The sequence below is a fragment of the Haliaeetus leucocephalus genome, unplaced genomic scaffold (assembly GCF_000737465.1).
Source record: "Haliaeetus leucocephalus isolate CR32 unplaced genomic scaffold, Haliaeetus_leucocephalus-4.0 Scaffold751, whole genome shotgun sequence".
NCBI lineage: Eukaryota > Metazoa > Chordata > Aves > Accipitriformes > Accipitridae > Haliaeetus > Haliaeetus leucocephalus.
The window spans coordinates 5,105,664-5,128,305 of record NW_010973187.1 but is presented as its reverse complement, the minus strand read 5'-3'; the positions used below and the strand labels follow the sequence as shown (position 1 = coordinate 5,128,305).

Below are 22,642 nucleotides of genomic sequence, written 5' to 3'. Positions count from 1 at the left end.
ATCACGAAAACCATAACCATAATATTGAAGATGAAAAATAAAATTGAATAATGCAACATGAGTATGTTTCTGTGACAAAGAAACTTAAAGGTTAGGATAGAGTAAAACTTGTAAAGATAGATAAACACATAAAGCTAAAAGTTCTCTATATGCATACAGAACCATTGTAAAAGAAAAAACAGAAACAGTATAAGCTAGTAGGATTTTAATTAGACTCAAATGCCATTGTGATCTTTTACAACGAAAGCCAATATGACAGCTATAACATGTTGAAATAAGTCTTCTCTGTCTACATTAGATTTACAAAAAGCAGTGAAATGGGTGGCTAACATGAATTTAGATAAAAAGCTTTGGATCTCATCCTCTGTCATCACTAAGCAAAACTAGATGATTTAAAGTTAACTATAGCTACCACCCTCACCCTATGCCGAAAGTAGCAAGCAGGTTCAAATTTTCCTTTTTACTTCAGTCTTCTTACTCTCGATTGAAGTAATTGACTTCAGACTGAATAATCAAAAATGCCTTCCATTTCTATACCATATTGTAGTCAATCACTTTATTATGAAATAGCTGTCTCAGTCTAGTTTCCATCAGGATCTCCTCCAGGGAATCAAGATTGTGGAATAATAAGGAAATGTAACATCTACTGCTTAAAGTCTACTATACTGGTTAAATTTTTGACAGTGATGAGGTAAAATTCCAACTTCTAGTAGAAATAAATGTCAGAAAAAAAAAAAAAAAAAAAAAAAGAAAAAAGCGATTACTACTCTTTGACTTAAAAAAAAAACATACTCTGGGTAGCATTTCAACTCTACTTTTTCCAGCCTTTTTATGAGGGTAACCAGCAGTATATGGATAAAAAGGTGACGGGTTCTATGCCAAATTGGAGGGGTTCTTTTCTCATATTTTTCTACTTTATTTGCTATTATAATGATAATTTTGTAATTATGCATACATATGCAGTAAAATGTCAGAAAATGTAAAAGCAGCAAAGGGCAGGCAAAAACATCTGGAAATTAATTTTTTTCTTTTGACTAGTGCAATGCAGGAGTGTAGGCTACGTAACACACCCTAAGCTAAATGAACTAAAGATAAACATTAAGAGGCCCACTCTACCAACTATGGAGTTGGAATACTCGAAGTGACATTCTCCTATGACATTAGACTTTGTTCTACAGCCAAACACTTCTCCACAGAGCCCACAACTTCAGACAGCACATTCATACACTTGCACAGCCCATTTCACTATAAAGCATTCAAATCTGAAGATGACACTAAACTAGCAAAAACTAGTGAGCATACTTTGATTTAAATCAAAGTGTTAACATATCATAAAGTAATCTAGCAAAAAGGATGTTTCAGTGAAACATATACTCTTGCTAAAGTACAAAAGATTGAAAATGAGAAACTCAAGATCACAGGATCTTGCCCAGACAGTAGTGCTGCAAGGGCCATCCATGCCTTTGGCAGCAATAATTAGAACTCAAGAATGCAACATTATCATATTTTTGCAAGTGTCACCAAAAAATGTAAAAAACAGGACCCAACGCCAGCCGTTCTTTGTATCTGAGTATCTCAAACACCTCCAAGTGTATTTGCACAACTGGAAAATCCTGCCACAGATTAATAAAGAGCATGTATTGTTTAAGATCCTTGACATTGGATTAAATGCTGCCCTATGAAGGATTTAAAATTAATTTCACCAATCTTGCCATAACAGTGCAAGTTGTACTACATAAGCATTGAGGTCAGAGGACCCTGAAATGAAATAAATTATGCAACGTCTTGATGATCATGTCTGGAAAAATGGTCAATTATGTGCATACTTTCCCCTCCAATCACTTGGGGATAACAAAGAAGACCTATTGTTAGAGATCCTTGACAGGAGATTAAATGCTGGTCTATGAAAGATTTCAGATTAATTTCACCAATTTTGCCATAACACTGCAAGATGTACTACATAACCACCTATCTTAGGGAACCCTGAACTGAGATAAATTGAGCAACTTCTGGATAATCACCTCCAGACAACTGGTTAATTACGCAGATACTTCATCCTTCCATCACTTTTCTCAGGCGCTAAATAGCGTTAGTCAAGAACAATTATGCATACACATCTAGTTAGTAATTTTTTAATGTGAAAAAAAATGCTATACTTGTTGCAGAGACAACTTAGAAGAAAGGTTCAGTATGAAAAAGAATGCAAAACAGAACAATTTGCAAAATTCTACTCAGTGAGTTACAAAATGAAAATTCAAAATGCCCCCAAATATGCTAAAAGTGACAACAGCATAAAGATGTTACACTGAAATTAATTGAGACATTTTTGTTCAGATTGTATTGTTTACATACTTATCCTGTGTTTACAAATCCAGCATTTGAACATTTTGCACAAGTAGAGTTTAGGATTTATTTCGGGGGGGTGTGGGGTGTCCCCTCTTTTTTATTCTGTGAGGTTATAATTAGTAAGGCTTTTCATTTTGGAAAAAAAATAAATATGTATTAAAAAAAACTACAGACACAATTTAATATTCATTTGGACAAAGGGGTATTAAGCTTACACTTACTTTTCGCTTTCTCTAACACTACCAGGAAACTTCACTACATGACCACCAGGACAATTTTAGTGAATTATCAGTGAATTTAACACTCTCCAGATCCATGCTATGCAGGAAAATAAATTTGCCAGCACCTTAAATAAGGGAATCTGGGCAACAAACATGACATAATTTATCCAAAACCTTCCTTAAAAAAAAAAAAATAGTCAGACACCTATAGATCACTCCAGGAGACCAAGAAGTAAAATTTTTACGATCTGTGGTCAAAGATACAAAATGTTTCTGTAACACACAGAAGGACAAACTGTGTTTAAGGTACAAACCCAAGGAAATCTGAGTTCTACTCTCATCTTCACACCATGTCTTGTTTGACATAAATGGATATTTTATATTTTAATCAATGTTTAATGATACCATAGTCCTTACCAACTATATCCTAATTACTAAAGTTTGTATCAGTAAAGTCAAAAGCAAGAGCATCAGTTCCTAACTCATTTCACAGATACGAGGACATACATGCAAAAATCCATCCTTCTTACGCAGAGGAGACCCATAACTATAACCCTAATGCTACCAACCTTATCATTACCCGATGGAACTAAGTTTGGGCATCCCTGGCTGTAAGAAAAAAGTCCCACACTAAGCATGACAATATATAGCAGAAAGGGTTTGAAGTGTGAGCTAAGTTGCAGAGAAAGTTTTCTTCAAGTATGGCAACCTCAACACTGTGTCTGGCAAAACTGTTCTACCTGGAATTGAGCTATGATAATCTTAACAAATTTCTCTTGTTCCAAATAATTTCTTAATATTCAGATCCGCTTTACAAAATATACCACTGTTGAATATAGAGGTGAAGTGGTGTCAAGAGCAAATCTAGATTCCTCTGCCCAGGGTTCATCCTGTGAGCAAAAGAAATGCTGGGGATGCTTCAGGTGGTTGCAAGATGGATAGATACCTTTTTTTTTTTTTTTAAGCAGAAAACATTTCTGTCTCCTCTTAGAATGGTGACTTTAATAAAGTTCTTGATGTATCTGTGAAAGCAGCCTCTCCTGCTTTTCTATACTATCTGCCACTAACCTGCTTACAGCATGAAGCAAAGTTAGCAAGGAGTTTAGGACTAAACAGTAATAACGGGTTTTGAATCCATTTTCTTGATACTGTTCTGTGGGTCACGATAGAGCATCAATCTGTGCTATGTACACTAAGAGTGAGTAACAAAGCATACCCAACAATAAAAAAACTTGCTCGAGCCACTGGTATCCCTGCTTGATAAGGTTTGGTATTATTTGTATTACTTTTGTCAACAAGAGCAAAGAGGGCTTACTCTTTCTAAAAGGATTAGGAAGACAAGCGTGGTTGGCAGCTCTGTGAAAGCCTGTTAAGTGTAGACATGCTGACAGACACTTCTAGTTTATACCCAGATGGCAGCTTTAAAGATACCACCATGAATATGAGTGGAAGCCTTCACTTCTGAAGCAGTCAATGGCTAATGCCACACTTCTAAAGGAAGAGGGAAAGAGAGATTTCATTTCTTCTGAGAAATACACAAATGCTAGTGATAGACATGCAATAAAAACATGAATTACACTGTACAGAAAAAGACAATGTATCACTTAGTGGTAAGTATCTGCTTTCATGTCCTACTGCTGGCAGTTATTTGGGGGAATCTGGGCACAGCTCATTAGCATGTGATTTATACATCATTAAATAAATAATCAAAGTAACAAAAATAGTTTCTTACCTAAACAAAGGATATATATCAAAATGTTGAAAGGGGCACTTTAAACTTTTTAGCTCTGTTCTTTTTGTCAGAGTAACTTATAGCAGCATCTCTGAAAAAAAAGCTAAATTCTAGAGAAGACATTCACCAAATTCTAATGACTTCTGCTTAAAAGGAGATACTTATAGTTTTACTTTTTTTTATGTATTGCCACTTAATGCTCCTCTTCTGAAATACTGCAAAATGGAGAAGACTAACTTTCTTCTTAAGGAATTGCTGAAAAGTGCTAGATGAAATACAGAAATATAGCTTGCTGTTACGTATGCAACTGATCTCACGTATTATTTACAGAGCAGATCAAAACAAAGGTGAAAACTAAAATTGCAATTGCAAATATGAATATCAAATACCTGAAGAACTACCTGGACAAATACAGATACAGATATACTATTCTCAGAGGTACAGACTTAGCTACCAGAATAGATACTAGCAGGAAGACAGCCCATCTGAGGAATTCTGTGGTACAAAATGCTGAAGAAAAGATGAAGATCCCATGTTCTCTTATGGGAAATCTCAGGGCTTGGAAGCTATAAATATAAATCAGCTTGTCAATAAAACACACTGCTACAATAATAAGAATCAAAGACATACTATCTTCTAGTCATATTACAAATTCTAGATTTCTTGGGCAATGCCTGCATGCGTATTTTCTAAAGCACACCATTTTTCCAACATTAAATCCACGAATCATACACAACAACAAACCCGTGAAGCATACCCCAACACCTCTTCTGGAAAACATCCCCACTTCTGAAATGACTAAGCACTCATAATGTTCTTCTAAACAATCTTCCATTTGCTGGAAACAGGCCCCTGGCTAAAGCACAACAGGCATACACTTTAATAATCTCTTGATTACCTGGATACAGCCTGGAACACCAAATAAATCTGTCTATTTTTCAAGTGGAGTGGGATTGATTTCCCCAGGGTTTCTTTGTCAGTTCCGTTTTAGTACTTAATATGAAGAGAAAATTATCAGAGAAGGTCAAATCTGACATGAAAAACTAGAAGGAGTACACACTGATAAAGACTTTTGCTACGTTTAAAATAAACGTCCACTTGGTTTTTCTTAGGCCCTATCTTTGTTCAGTCTTAATTTAACATCACATATGCTTCATAGCTTGTAACAAGCCCAATAACAGCTTGGCAACATGCTCAAATAGCCAGGAGTTTCAACATTTGACTAGTAATCAAGTAAAAAATGGGCTATTTTTCCCTACCATTTTGCTATCAGTAAACAGCCAAAGGTATTTACCACAATCATGACTTCCTACTGCAGAAAATTACTTGAAATGAGAGGTCTAAGTAAAAAGTTTATCTTCAATTTTAATCCTCAAATATCTAACCAAGGCAATTTAATAAAGAGATTTTCCACTCTGTATATGTTCTATTTTCATGTCAACCTTCAATAGTATAAACAAATGCTATATTGACTTACAGGTAAGATTAACTGTTGGCAACAAACAGCATAAAAATGTCTTGTTCTAATCCTTTTTGTTCTCTAATTTAAAACCCAAATTTGATAGAAACTTGTACTAGTTTTTTCCTCTTACTGTAGTAACAGGGATTTAAAATAATTTTTTTTTAAAAGAATACTAAAATATATAGACAAAAGAACATGTATTTTTAAAAAGGCAAGAAGACAGCACTAATGATATAACAAATAGTTAAATAATAAATATAGCCAGGTTATTAAAAATGTAGATAATTACATTTAGTATGGATGAATGTAATTATGCATATTCATTTTTATATTCCCTACAGTGAATATTTACCTCAAAGTTTAAAGTGCCCTTTAAAGTTTTAACGGGAAATCTTTCAAATTGTTTCAATATATTACTGCACAGCTAAAATGCAGAAATCTTCTTACAGTTTTAAGAAACTGCATTTTTCAGATTTATCTATAAAGCTTGGCAATATTGGAAATGTACTACATGGTGCTTAATGCAAAGTCCTATCAATCATCAAGCTTTTATCACAGTATTTAGAGTTAAATTATTCATATCAGCACTTACTTTCTCCCAAATTTCAGGGTCAGATCCTGCAAAATTTTATTCTTGCAAATACTGTACAAAGCCAGTTTTATCAATTTCTTTGGCTATTGTCATGTGTGAGAATTTCACACGTAAGACTTCTTTCATGTTTAATCTCCATTAGACAATGCTACACAAAACAAAGGAAATCAGAGTACTTTTATTCTTCACTTTTGAAAGGAACTAAAGAAGAAAGTGTATTTTACCTGAGTCTCCACACCTTGCTCAAGCAGCCTTTTAGCCTGATTTTCCACCTCAAGCCGAGCTCTTGCAATAAAAAGCAGCTCATTTTCAATTACTTCTATTCCAGAGAGATCTATCCCTTGAGAAAGGTAATCTATAAAAGCAACAAAACACTGATAAGCATGACATAGGATAATGGAACATTTTAAACATGCTAAAACATTTAGAAGTTATAGTAGTTCCAAGGGACATTTCTGCATACAACACTTGACAATAGGGTACATCAAAGTAATGTATTATACCAGAAAAACTGAAAATTGGAAGATTATTACTCAAATTTATTTCACCGGACTTCTCTAGACCCAGACACTGTGGAAGAGGTGCACAGTATGAGTTCTAGGAACTCCAGAATCTCAGTCACAGGGCAGGAAGGGGCAAGAACTCATCTCCTTGTCCCAAAGGATTAACCAGATAATTAAACTTCTCTAACCAGATGTCTGAATAAGCATAATTTGCTCTAAGATCTGAAATTCCAGATGTATTATACATTAAGAGATTTAAACTATACTTCATATATTTAAATTGCACTTCTAAATATTTGGGATCAAACACAGAATAATGGCCAGAAAAGAAAACAGGGGGGTTTGGGTTTTGGGTTTTTTTTCATTTTTAATCACAGAAACATCACAAGATTTATTATCATTGTGGAAACCACCATCAGTAGGGCATCTACAGATTACTGGGCTGGACTGGCAACTGCAGCAAGAAAATCTATTCAAACTCAACTTTTGTCACTGCCTATGTAGATTTGGCCAAATCACTTCATCTTTCACCAATAGGCACATAGTAATGAGAGCACTCCAGCAAGTAGAAAACCCCACACATCATCTCCCTTTATCAAAGTAGGTTTGAATCTGTGACATCCTTTCTCCCAGTGTGCTGGTTTGGCTGGGATGGAGTTAATTTTCTTCACAGTAGCTAGCATGGGGCTATGTTTTGGATTTGTGCTGGGAACAGTGTTGATAACACAGGGATGTTTTGGTTACCGCTGAGCCCTGCTTACCCAGAGCCAAGGGCTTTTCTGCTCCTCAACCCACCAGCGAGGAGGCTGGGGCGGCACAAGGAGTTGGGAGGGGACACAGCTGGGACAGCTGACCCCAACTGACCAGAGGGGTATCCCAGACCATAGGACATCGTGCTCAGCATATAAAGTGGGGAAAGAAGAAGGAAGGGGGGGATGTTCGGAGTGATGGCATTTGTCTTCCCAAGTGTCATGGTTTCAGCCCAGCTAGTAACAAAGCACCATAATAAAAAGGCAGGCTTGTGGGTCGAGATAAGGACAGGGAGGGATCACTCCCCGGTTACAGTCACAGGCAAAAGACAGGCTCAACTTGGGGAGGAAACAAAATCAAAACAAAACAAGGATATTAGGAAGTAAAACCAAACCTTAAACCACCTTCCCCCACCCCTCCCTTTTTCCCAGGCACAGCTCCACTCCCGGTTTTCTCTCCCTTCTCGCCCTCAGCGGCGCAGGGGAACAGGGAATGTGGGTTGGGGTCGGTTCCTCACACCTTGTCTCTGCCGCTCCTTCCTCCTCAGGGGGAGGACTCCTCACTCCTCCCCTGCTCCACCGTGGGGTCCCTGCCACGGGACACAGTCCTCCATTAACTTCTCCAACATGGGTCCTTCGCACGGGCTGCAGTTCCTCACAAACTTCCCTGGCGTGGGTCCTTCCCGCGGGCCGACCTTCAGTCACAGCCTGCGCCAGCGCAGGCTTCCCCAGGGAGCGGCGGCCATCTTGGGGAGCATCCACCCCCCTGCTGCGGCGTGGGCTCCTCTCTCCCCGGGCTGCAGGTGGGCATCTGCTCCCCCGCTGCCCTCCGTGGGCTGGGGGGACACAGCCTGCCGCCTGGTCTCCCCACGGGCTGCGGGGGCAGCCCCTCCTGCCCTCCTTCCTCCCTGCCCTCGGGATCCGCAGAGGGGTTCCTCTCCCATCCCAATCCCCTCCTGGCTGCAGGTTCCCCCTCTGAAATCCGCTCTCCCAGAGGTGCTACCACTGTCACCGACGGGCTCAGCCTTGGCCAGCAGCTGGTCCATCTTGGAGCCGGCTGGCATTGGCTGTGTCAGACACTGGGGAAGCTTCCAGCAGCTTCTCACAGGAGCCACGCCTGCAGCCCCCTCCCCCACTACCAAAAAACCACACCACACAAACCCATAACACCAAGTCACCATTAGGCGTGATGGAGCCCCGCTTTCCTGGAGATGGCTGAACACCTGCCTGCCCATGGGAAGTGGGGAATGAATTCCTTGTTTTGCTTTGCTTGTGGCTTTTGCTTTACTTATGCAGCCTCCAAGGAGGCCCTCAAAAATTGTCAATGCAGTTGCCAACCTATTAAACTGTCTTTATCTCAACCCTCAAGTTTTCTCACTTTTACCCTTCTGATGCTCTCCCCCATCCCACTGTGAGGGAGGTGAGCGAGCAGCTGCATGGTGCTTAGTTGCCAGCTGGGGTTAAACCATGACACCCAGGCACATTCACTTTCTTTTAAAGGGAGCGACATTGTAATGCGTGCTCTTTGGACTATTTAGGCTTTTCACATGGGACAATTTTAGATATAAAACATAACCTAGGGTGTAAAAACAAGATTTTCACACTCACTGAGGTCCCTGACCTCTGCGTTCCCTCCTGTTGACTCTTTGCCTGATCTTGCACTCCTGACCTAACTAGTGACCCGTCTTTGAAAGAAGGGCTGGAGGATGCCTCTTCCCAGATGTCTTTGATTTCTTAGTGACACTCACGTGGGATGCAGAAACTGTGTATTCAACTTCCTTCAGGCTAATGAAGACCTACAGTTTAGACTGGGCTAGAACTCAAATCATTCAAATACTACACAATTACACCCATAACTATTGCACATTTTTGCAAATCAAACTGACTATGGCCACTGCTCTGAAATCCATGTTCCTGGAATATGCACGACCTGAGAACACCCACTGCTTTAGGCTCCTCCAAAAACAGACACACCTCTCCACTTAAAACTCTGAATTACAACATAAATTAGGTGGGAACTAGATGATCAAATTTATACAACGAACACTTCTGAACATGTCTGGGTGCCTTAGATTGGATCCACAGAGAAATGTAAAAGCAGCCTAGGAAGGTACCCAGTGAATCTGAGGAACCTTCAAAGTTAAACAACGCTTCCCCCCCCCCCATCCTTTTTTATCTTTCTAGATTGAAATCATCCCAATTTTCCATGTCAGGGTAGCCTAGACCTTTACACTACTGCTTATCTCCAGCATAATGCAGGACTACTCTCATTTACACATTTTTCAGCATTTTGCTCTATCAAGCAGGTTGTCCACTGCTTCTTTTGAAAGAACCAATAAAACTAACAAAATGATGGCCAAGGCATTTCACCCAGTGTCAGATACTTGCTTCATAAGACAATGTTCCACTACTCCATTTATAACCAGCCCACTATGACTTCCTAATAAAAGTTATCTTCATTTTATGTCCTCCCAGTAAGTTTATTAAGGCGCAGACTTAAATTCCAACTAAGCCAACTAAACTTTTAAATCTTTGGTAAATAACCTTTCACTTTAGTAGCCAATTATTTTTGTTTATTCACAATAAACTAATCTAAGCCTCAGATTAATTTTAGCAACCACATGTTCACAACTGAACACAAAAATTCCAAGTGATTCACTTCACAGCTATGCAGAGAAGAACATCCCTGTACCTGCATATGAAAAACACTGCATAAGAAACCAAAACAAAAAAGTTTAGAGAAATACTGCATAAAGCTTAGTAAGACATAAAAGAAAACAACTCTCTTAACAGTACAGTATGTCAAATAGGTTTTAGTCTCCTTTAGTCTACTACTATTTCAGTCTACTAGTCTGCAAATGCTTTTTTCCATATGCATTTGTTTAAAAATGATCAGAAAAGTCAAAGCCGAGCAGCAGGACAGCACACCTCATGCTGCACAGGCTATTAATGAAGCCTTATATGCAGGCATGCTTACAAAGCTGCTTTTGCTAGGGACTACAGCAGCCACACTTACCCATTACTTCCCCTGCAACTTTTTGCTGTGACTAAGCTGCATATATACATGTGGCCTTGCATATGAACCTATTAAAATGAATATTAAACTCCCACTAACTTTAATTACTAACTTCAATGGGCAAGTGTCTTGAATGTGAAGTCTACTTTTCTGGCCCCTTCCTCTCAGCTGCACAGAAGAAAAAAAGTGCAAAGAACTACCCACAGATTAAGTCTACTGCTATAGTAAAGTCTGAATTAGTTTCATGACAACATGAGATTTAAAAAGGTGCAAGTATCACCAAAGACTTGCATAGCCCACAAATACAAGATCTGCTGTAGAGTACACTTATGTCATAAAATCATATTCTGCAACCCCAGGCTGTTTAAACAAAATAAAATTAAAATATGGTTCTGACCTCCTAAATCCATAGAAAAATCTGGAAGAGAACTAAAAAAGAGACTGTTTCTCCTTACTGTATTTTATCTCAAAATCTAAATTAAGCCATTTCAAGTGCTAAAAATCTAATCCTTCTGATGGTTTTAAGAAAGGAACAGAAAGACCATGCTGCTTTGGCTTCTCCAAATACCTCCATCTGTGCCTCAGACTGGCAGCCACCTCCTGCTAAACTGCCAAAATCTGCAGCTTTGTTCCAAATTTCCTGCAATCCTAAAAAAAATGCTTTCAGACAATGCATTTCAGCAGGACTTCAAAACAGAGGGCCTTTCTGTGGGTTCAGTGGCTAGACATCCTGCTAGGGATGCTCTTAGTTGCTATTCTAACCAGTAGGGAAGCCCTAGCAATCATTATACCATTTTCAAAAGAAAAACAGTTTTCATAAGGACAGCAGGTCTACGGCAGAAACACCTGCAAGTGCTTTCCTACCATCCCTATGTGAGAGCAGAAGCTGTAACGCAGGCAGGATATGCACCTTTTGATAGTTTTTATCATCTAAGCAGACAACATATTAGAAATCTCTACACTTGTGTATTCTCAAGAGTGATGCTGCCATCGCAGACAGGAAGATGAAACTGAGCAGAAGGGCAGTTGACACAAGGGTGGCCAGATCATCGCCAGAACCACAGTGCATTTAAGATCCAGTTTATTTAAAATATTGCAAAGGAACTTGCACATTCCAATCGGGCAATTTTAGTTAGTGAAGAAACTATGTCACATGAAAAACAACAAAGATACTACCAGCTATTAACCCAGGGACCAGCGCAAATGTAGCATTTTGCTTCAGGCACTTGTGCAATCATTATTCTGTTTCTTGCCGTGCACAGTCAGTCAATAATACTATGGTTATGATCAGAGGTGAGGGTGACATGGGCTGTAAGGTACTTGTGTTGTCTTGTCTTCTCAGTAATTAAGCAGAACAACGGTTCATCTCCCAGTTAGCACAGACTCTGGGGATGGGGCCCAGTTTAAAACTTGTCAGCTTTCCTTCTGCTTTAACCTTAAAGCACTAGGGTAAAACTAATACTATATTAACCATAACAAACTCAGTGAGTATAGTATTTATAACTCACATCTCTGCCTTAACAGATTTTAAAAGTACATATATAACATTGTTAATTTTGAGAAGACTTGTGCTTTAAATGAATTAGGACCTAAATATCTTGTAACACCACATGCCAGGGCTGGATGCAGCCACGACAGGCATTGCCCTCACACCAACCAGCATGGCACGCAGCCCGCTGCTCCAGTTACTTCTGCTCAGTGCAACCAGGGAGGAAATTAGAGGAGGGAGCTATATTCCTATCGCCATTCCGCTACCTCTCATCCCTCTGATAATTCTACCTCTTTATATAGGTTCATAAAAATAAAGGCAAATCCTTAACTCTCCCATAGGGTGTTGGTATTGCTTCCCTTCTAACTATCACACCTTATTAAGCTTGGAAAGCACAGCTGGAAATTACTTTTTCAGGACTTAAAATACAGACTGCCTGCTGAATCCTCTTCTTGAACAAGAATATTATATGGCAAGGCAGAATACACTGAGCCCCAGGAATCAGTGACATTTATAATCTACCTCAGTCTAACAAAGGGTTAGAACTTTGTCTTTCTTGAAGAAAGAATAATTTTGTTATTACAATTCCAAATTTTCTTGATTTACTAAATCTGAACAGCTTTTCTAATCTACTGGCTGAGATGCTGCTTAAAAATGCATTTTTTAAACCAACATTTCCCAGATAGTTATGTAAAAGGAGTTTATTAAGACAAGAGATAAATCCAATATGCACATAATACATTAGGTAGAAAAACAATACTTTGAGCAACATAGTTAGCTTTTCTTAATCTAAGTGACCCAACAATGTAGAATCTTTCTATTATGTGATTTCATTTTTTGACCTCAAACATTGCTCTGTAATAATATATAATGAAGACAGGAAAAAATCTGAATTAAAACTTTCTGTAAGTATTAAAATATGTTTTGGAAAAAAGATAACTATGAAGCTAGCATGCCTATGAGCTCCACAAAAACTGTGTTGTGCTCTTTATTTAGACTGAGTTGATTTTGAGCTTTTGCTAGAAACTAGAGAATCAACAGAAGTCTACCAAGGACAATCAGGTGCACTAACAAAGAGGAAACCAGGACAGCCAGTAATAAACCAATGTGATTAGACTGCATCACTCAAGAGGCTACTTGAGCCAAAAGAGAAATCTTTCTGTGCTCTGACAAGTAACCTCAGTGACACTAATAAAGGGGGGGGGGGGAGAAATTAGAAGAGCTAAAGATTCCTTAGGAGCAAACACCTAAGATCAGCACCTCCCTCCTCCCCCTGCAATGCATAAGTGGCAAGAATCCAATGACAAATTAAGAGGTGTTTCACAGGAGATGGGGGTGGGGGGTGGAATTAAAGGAAATTAAGCCATTCCTTAAATTCCAAATAAAGTCATAGAATCATAAAATCATAGATTTTTGTTTACCTGTTTGAGGAAGGTTTGGGGCTTATTTCTTTTGCATGGGTCATTTGTTTTATTTTGCTTCTGCAGTCTTACTTGCAGAAAATGTTGGTGATATCTGTACCCTAAGGCTGCTGTTCTTCCATAATGAAGAAAAATTACAATTTTGGAAGAAATTACTAATTTAAATTCCAAAAAGTCAACAGGTCCAAATGATACCCAAGAGTTCTGCTGGGATTTCAGTATGCAGAAGATGAGAGGCTACCAAAACATTATTTATTAAGAAATACTGTAGAAGACTGCTACAGCACAAACATCACGATGCATACAGCACAACACTCATACTGAAAATTTCTCTAGAGGTAACTTAAGTATCAGAACAAATTGGTTGAAACTGTCCATTAGAAACAGCATATTAAAAATAAAGAATGTCAAGATGGAGTAAAACTGCAATGTTATTACTTTAAGCTGATCTGAGCACAGGCTGCCCTGAACAGAACACTTTCTAATTTCCACCTCTGTGCCCAGAACCTGCTTCCCTGTTCTTTCACTTTAGCCCAGCCTCCAAGTTTTAGCACTCCTGAGAGTTTTTTCCTGTTGAGTCAGTTTTCACCTAAAAGGCATTCTCTCATCTGACTCATGATGCAGACACACAGGAGCACATAGAAGAGGGGAGGAACCCACAGGCAGGATACAACTTCCCCTCTTGGTGGAAGCTCATGTGTGCATTGGTAGAAGATGTTCATAAAACTGAACCTAAACTGTTATTTGCAATATTTATTTCTGTTACACAAAATTAGAAGGGAATGGACAGATATTGTAAAAGCACATAAAATCTTTCCTACAAGGGAAAAGTATTCAGTAATGACAATCAATTTCTGTTTTGAAAGGGGTTATTAAACTTTCAGTCTCTGGTCCTACAGCAGCACCTAGATAAACAGAGTGGACTGATTTGTTAGAACTGCTGAGGACCCATTTGAATTTTTTTCCATCTGCTTCTAAAGTATCTCAAAGTAATTTACTAATTCAAATGAGCCACAAATCTAATCCAGCATGGAAACTTCCATGGTCCTAATGGAAATGTTAGTTACAGCGCTAGCTACTGAAAAGGAAGGATGAGATCCTGTTTGCCTCACTTGTCTCTGAACCAACAACCCACAACGCTGCTGGGCCTGAGTATGTCAGTGTGTTTGTTTTTATCAATGCAGGTAATATAAAACTAAAACCAGTCTTAGAACAGAGCCCGCGATCCCAATAACTTAGCAGAAACCCAATGTTTACCCTTCAGTGAAAGCAACCTAACATTTTATATTACATCTTTATTCTCTAAGTGGAATAGGTGAACACCCTAACTTAAAGAACAATAGTCTGCTTCTTGGAGGCACTTAAATTTTCCATGCAATTGATGCATAGAGCAGGTAGGGAATGGCAAGAGCAGGCACATTTGTAGGTCTTCAAACTGGAAGCTGGTGCCTCCAAAAAGAACCCTTCCTCACATTCTGTTTTAATCAAACTAATTCTCCGCATAGGCTGAAATGATTGCCCCACACTCCACATCAGGCACCAAAATACTTGCTCAAGCAAGGCTTATATTAAGCCATTAAATCAAGTGAAAGGCATTCCACTGCAGTTACTATGAAACAGTATCTTACAGCCACCTTACACAATGTGAGCTCTCCAGAAAAAGACATTTATTCCTATAAAAATGGCATAGATTATGGGGCCTTATAAACTGTTCAAAATAAGAATGTCATTGCTCTATACTATGTGCCATATACAATATGCTGTATATTTTAGATATACTTTACAAAATGATTAATTTTTAATCTTAAATTATTAATTTTTTTTTTCTGCAGATATTATGAATTCGTTATTAAAGAGGAAGACAATTCTATTTTACTAAAATGCCAGTTACTTACAAAACTCCTGCTATCTTTCGTTCCTTTTCCTACAGGACAAGATTCCTGCAAATGTTTCCTTTCCTCCGTGAAACAACGGAGAACAAAATCTCCCTCTGCCACTAAAATGCCATTAAGTTTCTATGAAAACTGATCTTCATTTAACCAATTTCTACCATCTTAAAAATTAACTATTCGTATGCATAATACATAAGGTTTCAGGGTTTAGCTGTTTGAGCAGCATTAAGTGAGGCAAAACTGTCCTGCTGGAGCCAGAAACTGAGTGGGGCGTGTGGCACTGTATTTCTGTTTGTTTTCTCAGACAGCATGTTAACACACTCTTGCTGCTTAAGTTCAGAAAAGGAACTAGAATGTATTAGACAACCAGGTATAGTTTCTGACAGATGTCCCTAGCGAAGGGGGACATTAAAAATAAAAACAAAGCAAAACTCTTCTTAGTTTTTCGTATCAATCACATGCCAAGACCAGTTTAGTTTTAGGGAAATGAGATTAACAGTACCAAAACCAAACTGGTGGAAAGCATATGATTCAAAGAAAGCAAAACTTGAACTGCTCATTTAGACATACACAATTATCCTGTATTGTTAAACAGACCTGTCATCTACATTGTATTATCACAGAATCACAGAATGGTTTGGGTTGGAAGGTGTCTTTAAAGATCATCTACTAGTCCAACCCCCCTGCCATGGGCAGGGACACCTTCCATTAGACCAGGTTGCTCAAAGCCCTGTCCAACCTGGCTTTGAACACTTCCAATGATGGGGCATTATCCTACCTGATTAAAGCTTTACTTCAGAAGAAAACTGAGAATTCAACACTCTAAAATAAGAGATCACATAGGTATGAAACAATTGAACTTTTTCTAGCATGTTAAAACAAAGGGAAATTTTTTAGGTGTACAGGCAGGCTGGAATAAGAAGGAATGGGTTGTCATCCCGCACTTGGAATCAGCTTTGTCTCCTCCAAATGATTGTTGCTGATTTTTTTAAAGAACATGGTTTGTGTTAAAATATTTAGTAGTGCTTTAATAATCATCTATGGCCAGTCCTGTCTACAGAGGAAACTTGTTCTTTCTCTCCAGACTGCATGCATAAAACTCAAATAACACATCCAAAGTTGATAACAATAGTGGAGGAGTAGTGAGGAAGGCTGACTAGCTATTTTTAACATTATATTAAAGCTGCATTTAAATTGTCTTGATGGAAGAGTTAATTCCTACTGCTCTCTGGGCTGGAAATCAGATGCCAGGCGGGATCTGGAATTGATGGAAATGAGTTTGACATCTATTTTTATCATCATCGCTGACTTAACAATGAGCACCATATTTTGGAGACATTCCTGTGAAAATGCCATGATTCAGAAAATAGCTTAACACACCAAGACAAACATTACTTAGGTCTAATCACAAGTTATACCACACTACTCCCACATTCACTTAGGCCTAAAGCAAGAGTTGCTGAACTCCTTTAAGGTTCCCCCACCCACACACCATTAGATCTCTCCCGGCCCTCCCCCTCACCCCTGAATACAGATTCACAACCTTACTTAACCACAACCTACTAAACCTGCTACTTTCTATTTTGCCCACTGTCTCCTCAACTGCCTGGATTGCCAAGGTCAAAGGGGAGCGGGCAGCAACTCCACATCCAGCTGGTGCCTGGTCAGCCCCGAGGCTGATACTGTTTAATATCACCGTTAGTAACTTGGGTGATGTGACAAAATTAACCCTCTGTGAGTTTATGGGTGACAGCAGTTTGGGGGAAGTGCTCAGTACCCTGGAGGGCAGGGCTGCTGCTCTGAAGAACCTCAAGAACCCTGAGAAACGGACAGACAGAAACATCATGCAGTTCAACAAAAGCAAATTAAGCCCTGTTCTCCTGGGATGGCATGGCCCTGTGAACCCGAACAGGTCAGGTGCTCACCGACTGGAAAGCAGCTTTGCAGAAAAGGACCCAGTGGACAGTAAGTTGAACATAAACCAGCAGTATGTCCTTGCAGCAGAGGCAGCCCACTGTACTGGGCTGGGTGTAGCAAGGGTATAGCCAGTAGGTTGAGGGAAGTGATTACTCTTATTATTTGGCACTTGCAAGGTCACTGTACTCTGTGCCTCCCACTACAAGAAAGACATTGACAAACTGGAGTGAGTCCAACAGGGAACCACCAAGACAGGGGACTGAAGCATATGAGTATGAGGAGAGGCTGAGAGAACTGAGTTTGTTAACTTAGAAAAGAGATGATTAAGAACAGATCTAACTGCTGTCTTCTGCTACCTAACAGGTGGTCAGGAGAAGACAGAGCCAGACCTTTCTCAGAGGCGCACACAGATAGGACAAGAGGCGAGAGACACAAGCTACAGCACAGGAAATTCTGATTAGACATCTGGGGAGAAAACCATATTTCTGCTGCTGTACACCTTACCCATGGAGGATATGAACCTGTAGGAATGCACGTATTACATTTTAATATAATTAAAATTGGTAAAGTGTGAAACATTAAGATCTAGAACTCTAAAAATCACCCTAAGCTTCTTAAGCCTTCCCTCAAAACAAGCTGATTTGAGAAACTTCCTCAAGAGCTCCCAAAACACTTTTAGTAACTAAACCCATTTTTTCTAAATTCTCTGTGCTAAGATACTCCCAAAGAACTGTAACATTCACGCCATTCATCAGCAGCCTTTGGATGGAGCTGAAACCAACTCCACCCTAAATATTCTACCTGATCTATGACCCAGAAATCAGAAAACATTCAAAAGAACATTTCTTACACCAATACCTATAAATTATAACAGGTCTGTAACATAAAGCAAAAGTTATAATCATGAAAACAAAACCAGTATCTATATCATTTACGAAGTCCACATTTTATTCTGATAATTGAGATTGTTCTTCATTAAATATAAACAGAGGAAAAAAACCCCACTTCTCCATAATAAATTCATTGAAGTTTAATTTAGACACTGCACGGATAAGGAACTGCTCTTCAGATGTACAGGGACTTTCAAAATCAAATTTATTGTGGCAGCAAAGCAATAATACCTCTACAAGTCAATACTCCTCTTGGGCTTTTTTCGGAGCTAAGTAAAAATAAAGGAATGTTGCCAGTAAAAATCTAGTTGTCCTATTTCTGTTTGAACAGACTTCATAGCATCACAGACGCAAAGCAACATGTACAGCTTATGTGAAAAAGATGGAAACAGAAAGGGGGACAGAAAGGTATAATACGGAACAGGAGAGAGATGAAGCCCAGGTGGGGGATTACTGAAGAAACGAACTTATGGGTTGAAAGAGATGAGAACAGAATCATAGAATCATTTAGGTTGGAAAACACCTTTAAGATCATCAAGTCCAAATGTCAACTGTGCCCACTAAACCATGTCCTGAAGTGCCTTGTCTATGCGCTTTTTGAATCCCTCCAGGGATGGTGACTCAACCACTTCCCTGGGCAGCCTGTTCCAATGCCTGACAACCCTTTCAGTGAAGAAATTTTTCCTAACATCCAATCTAAATCTCCCCTGCCACAACTTGAGGCCATTTCCTCTCCTCCCATCACTAGTTACTTGATAGAAGAGACCAGCACCCACCTCGCTACATCCTCCTTTCAGGTAGTTGCAGAGAGCAATAACGTCTCCCCTCAGCCTCCTTTTCTCCAGAATAAACCACCCCAGGTCCCTCAGACACTCCTCATAGGACTTGTTCTCTAGACCCTTCACCAGCTTCGTTGCCCTTCTCTGGACACGCTCCAGCACCTCAATGTCTTTCATGTAGCGAGGGGCCCAAAACTGAACACAGTATTCAAGGTGTGGCCTCACCAGCGCTGAGTACAGGTGGACAATCACTTCCCTAGTCCAGCTGGCCACACCATTTCTGACACAGGCCAGGATGCTGTTGGCCTTCTTGGCCACCTGGGCACTCTGCTGGCTCATATTCAGCCGGCTGTTGACCAACACCCCCAGGTCCTTTTCCACCACACAGCTTTCCAGCCACTCTTCCCCAAGCCTGCAGCATTGCATGGAGTTGTTGTGACCCAAGTGCAGGACCCGGCACTTGGCTTTGTTGAACCTCATACAGTTGGCCTTGGCCCATCGACCCAGCCTGTCCAGATCCCTCTGTAGAGCCTTCCTACCCTCGAGCAGATCAACACTCCCTCCCACTTGGTGTTCTCTGCGAACTTGCTGAGGGTGCACTTGATCCCCTTGTCCAGATCACTGATAAAGATATTAAAGAGAACTGACCTCAATACTGAGCCCTGGGGAACACCACTTGTGACCTGCCGCCAACTGGATTTAACTCCATTCACCACAGCTCTCTGGGCTCATCCATCCAGCCAGTTTTTCACCCAGCAAAGAGTACACTTGTCTAAGCCATGAGCCGCCAAATGAGTGATAGTATGACAGAATGATACTATGGACAAAAATAAGATACAGAAAAATATGAAGGAATGTAACTTGTGAAAGGTTACAAATACAAATCAGTTCATACAGTTTGGTCTTATTAATCTGTAAGAGTAATTTAGTGTCATCATCTGCTTTCCACCTTGACAGTTTCCTCCCCACCCCCACGTAAGCCCTTAGCTTTGCACTGCTTGCTCATTACCAATACTAAAGGCATTTCTGCTCAAATTTCAGGAGAGCATCCAAAACTTGAAAACTAAGGGGTGAATAAAGCTTGTTTTTAGTAAGTTTCAAGCAGACTTTAATCAGGATTTTTACTGTCAGGAAAATATTTCTTAAAATCCCAACAGGTGAACAATAAGCAGTCCTCCTTGAAATGGAGCATCACATCAGTATATAAAATGAAGCAGGATGAAAAGAAATGTACTCTCATATCTGCAAAAGATAACTGCATTGAAAATATATTGCAACTGCATCATAAACCCATGTAAAGGAATTATGCCCTTCCAACTGTACTACTGGAGTGGGTGAAGAAAACCATCTCTTTCCCAAACAAAGACAAGGACTCATCTAAATGAAGTTATATGACTTTGGCTCTCTCTTACTTACCTAAGTTAGCATCATGACTAAAACCATGAAAGCAAGCAAAATAGTTATGAGTAGAGGGATGTAAAAGATAACCTAAATTTACATGTTGGCCTGAAAATACCAGTATTTTTGGCAGCTTTTAAATATTATTAATATGGTATCATTCAATAGCTAAGTAGAATTTCTCAATATAGAGCATTATGTAAAGGTACAATGATTCAGTTTCCATCAGTATCATGCCATGTTGCAATAGACACATGCAACGATAAAAGAAAATGAAGGAAAATGGGTGATGTGTTTCGAAAATCTTAGTCAAAAATAACTTCTTTCAAACATCCTACCAGTTGCTGAGATGGCAAAGATGGCTGACTCTTGGCTGAATCAATGCCCTCAAAGGACAGCAGAAGAGACATTGGTTCATTTGTGTGGTTTAGTTCATTATGTTAATGGTTAATGACCTAATTCTTAAATACTTTTACATCTGGATAAGGGTATACATGAATAGTTACAGACTTAAGGCATACAAGTCTATGATTACCTTACTGAGTTAGTCATTTCTAGCTGCACTTCATTTTTTCATTTCAGTGAGATATATCCTACATTTCTTTGAGTTTTTATTATTATTTTTGCACTAAAACATGCATCCAAAGATGTTCATTTGTACATGAGACAACATGGATCACTTCTAACACATACTTAAAAATGCCAGGAGATACTTTAAGATCAGTAGTGCTACAGTGCTGTAAAAGTAAATTAAAAAAAAAAAAATCATGCTATTATCTTGGCCCCTGGATAAGGGGTAAATACTACTTTTTTCTTCACTATATATATAAGCTGCAAATATTTCTTTCACATTCCTCTCTCCTTATGGGTCTCTCCTGTCTCTTTTCAACACCCACCATTCACCCCTTTCATACTTACACCTTCAGGAAAACATTTCTGCAAAAGCATAACTCCATTTTTTTTTAGTATCGGCTATGTTAACTCCCTCGGTACTTTAGAATATATGTAATTTTTATCTTTAATAAATGCATATTTAATTCCTCCTACCTCTTCCTTGGCATAACGTCAATAAATTCCTGCAGTTAGCTGCAGATTTACTTGATTTTATCATCTTTAGAGCGACAGGTGTTGCATAGGCTATAAATCACACAGGTTTTATGTACCTCAGTCACTTTGTGGAAGAACAAAGTGAACCTTGTGTTATCCAGAGTGCTTCTGTGGACAACTTGAACATAACTGCAAAATTTTAAAACTTCATGCAATATATCTTATCTCCTACAGTAAACCCTTTTTAAAATTTAGAGGTCAGCCTACAGCAGAAATTTGTCTAGTCTGCCAGAATTCTCGCCAATTCTTCTAGTAATAATAAAACTTAGCAACAGTACTAAAAAGATGGGCAAGAAAAGAATGTTGTTTGAAAGCCAAACTGAACGTAAGTGTTCAGATTCCAAATACTAGCATTTGAAGTTAGCCTCCACAGGTTCCGGTCTTTTGACCTTCCAATATAAATATAAAGTATTTAACCATGACACAAAGACTGACAGCAGTTACCTCTGATCATGCTTTAATACCACCTTCTATCTTGTACAATTTGGATAGTGAAATTGAAAAACAAAAATGGCTTTAAACCTTTCTTCTCTCCCCCACCCCCCACCCTTTGTTGCAATTTGCTAAAAAAGTTATATAGATACAAACTGGTAAAATACAACTCTTGCCCTTAGCACTCACTGTAACGTTTAGCTGTACCTGCAGTAACAAGAAGAATGCAAGGAAGCTGAAGGAAGTGTCACATCCCTCCCAACCTACAGCATACGAGCTGCGCTGTAGTGTTCACTATAGCCTCCAAACCTGTTAGATCACAAACCTGAATCATTGCTCACCTACAAACACCAGTAAAGACGAATTTGAATAGCATACCTGCACAGCTGCTCCTCAAAGATGGAACAAAACAAAACAACCCCCTAATACATGCTCCACGTCTGCCTTTAGAGAGCTGTGGCATGACACCTTTTCTGCTACCTGTAAAAGTTCTTCAGCAACCTAAAATAATAGTATGATTTATTACTACTAGTCTGGGATCTTTCATGCATACTGACCATGATTTTTTCCAAGAAAAACATACTTATATTGTTAAAATCAGGAAGCACATACATGTATGAAGGTTGAGAATTACCATGGAATAAGATTTCATAAAAATGTATTTGTCTTCTCAATATGATTAAACATCAATGTAAA

General features: G+C 39.0%; 1 protein-coding gene across 1 annotated transcript in view; it reads right to left on the bottom strand.

Moving 5' to 3' along the window:
• COG5 (component of oligomeric golgi complex 5) overlaps window positions 1–22,642 on the bottom strand; it is a 193,889-nt gene that overhangs the window by 102,073 nt on the left and 69,174 nt on the right. Inside the window, exon 8 of the mRNA XM_010581090.1 lies at window positions 6,578–6,708. Coding sequence (XP_010579392.1) covers window positions 6,578–6,708 — 131 coding nt within the window. The remainder of the gene's footprint in view (window positions 1–6,577; window positions 6,709–22,642) is intronic.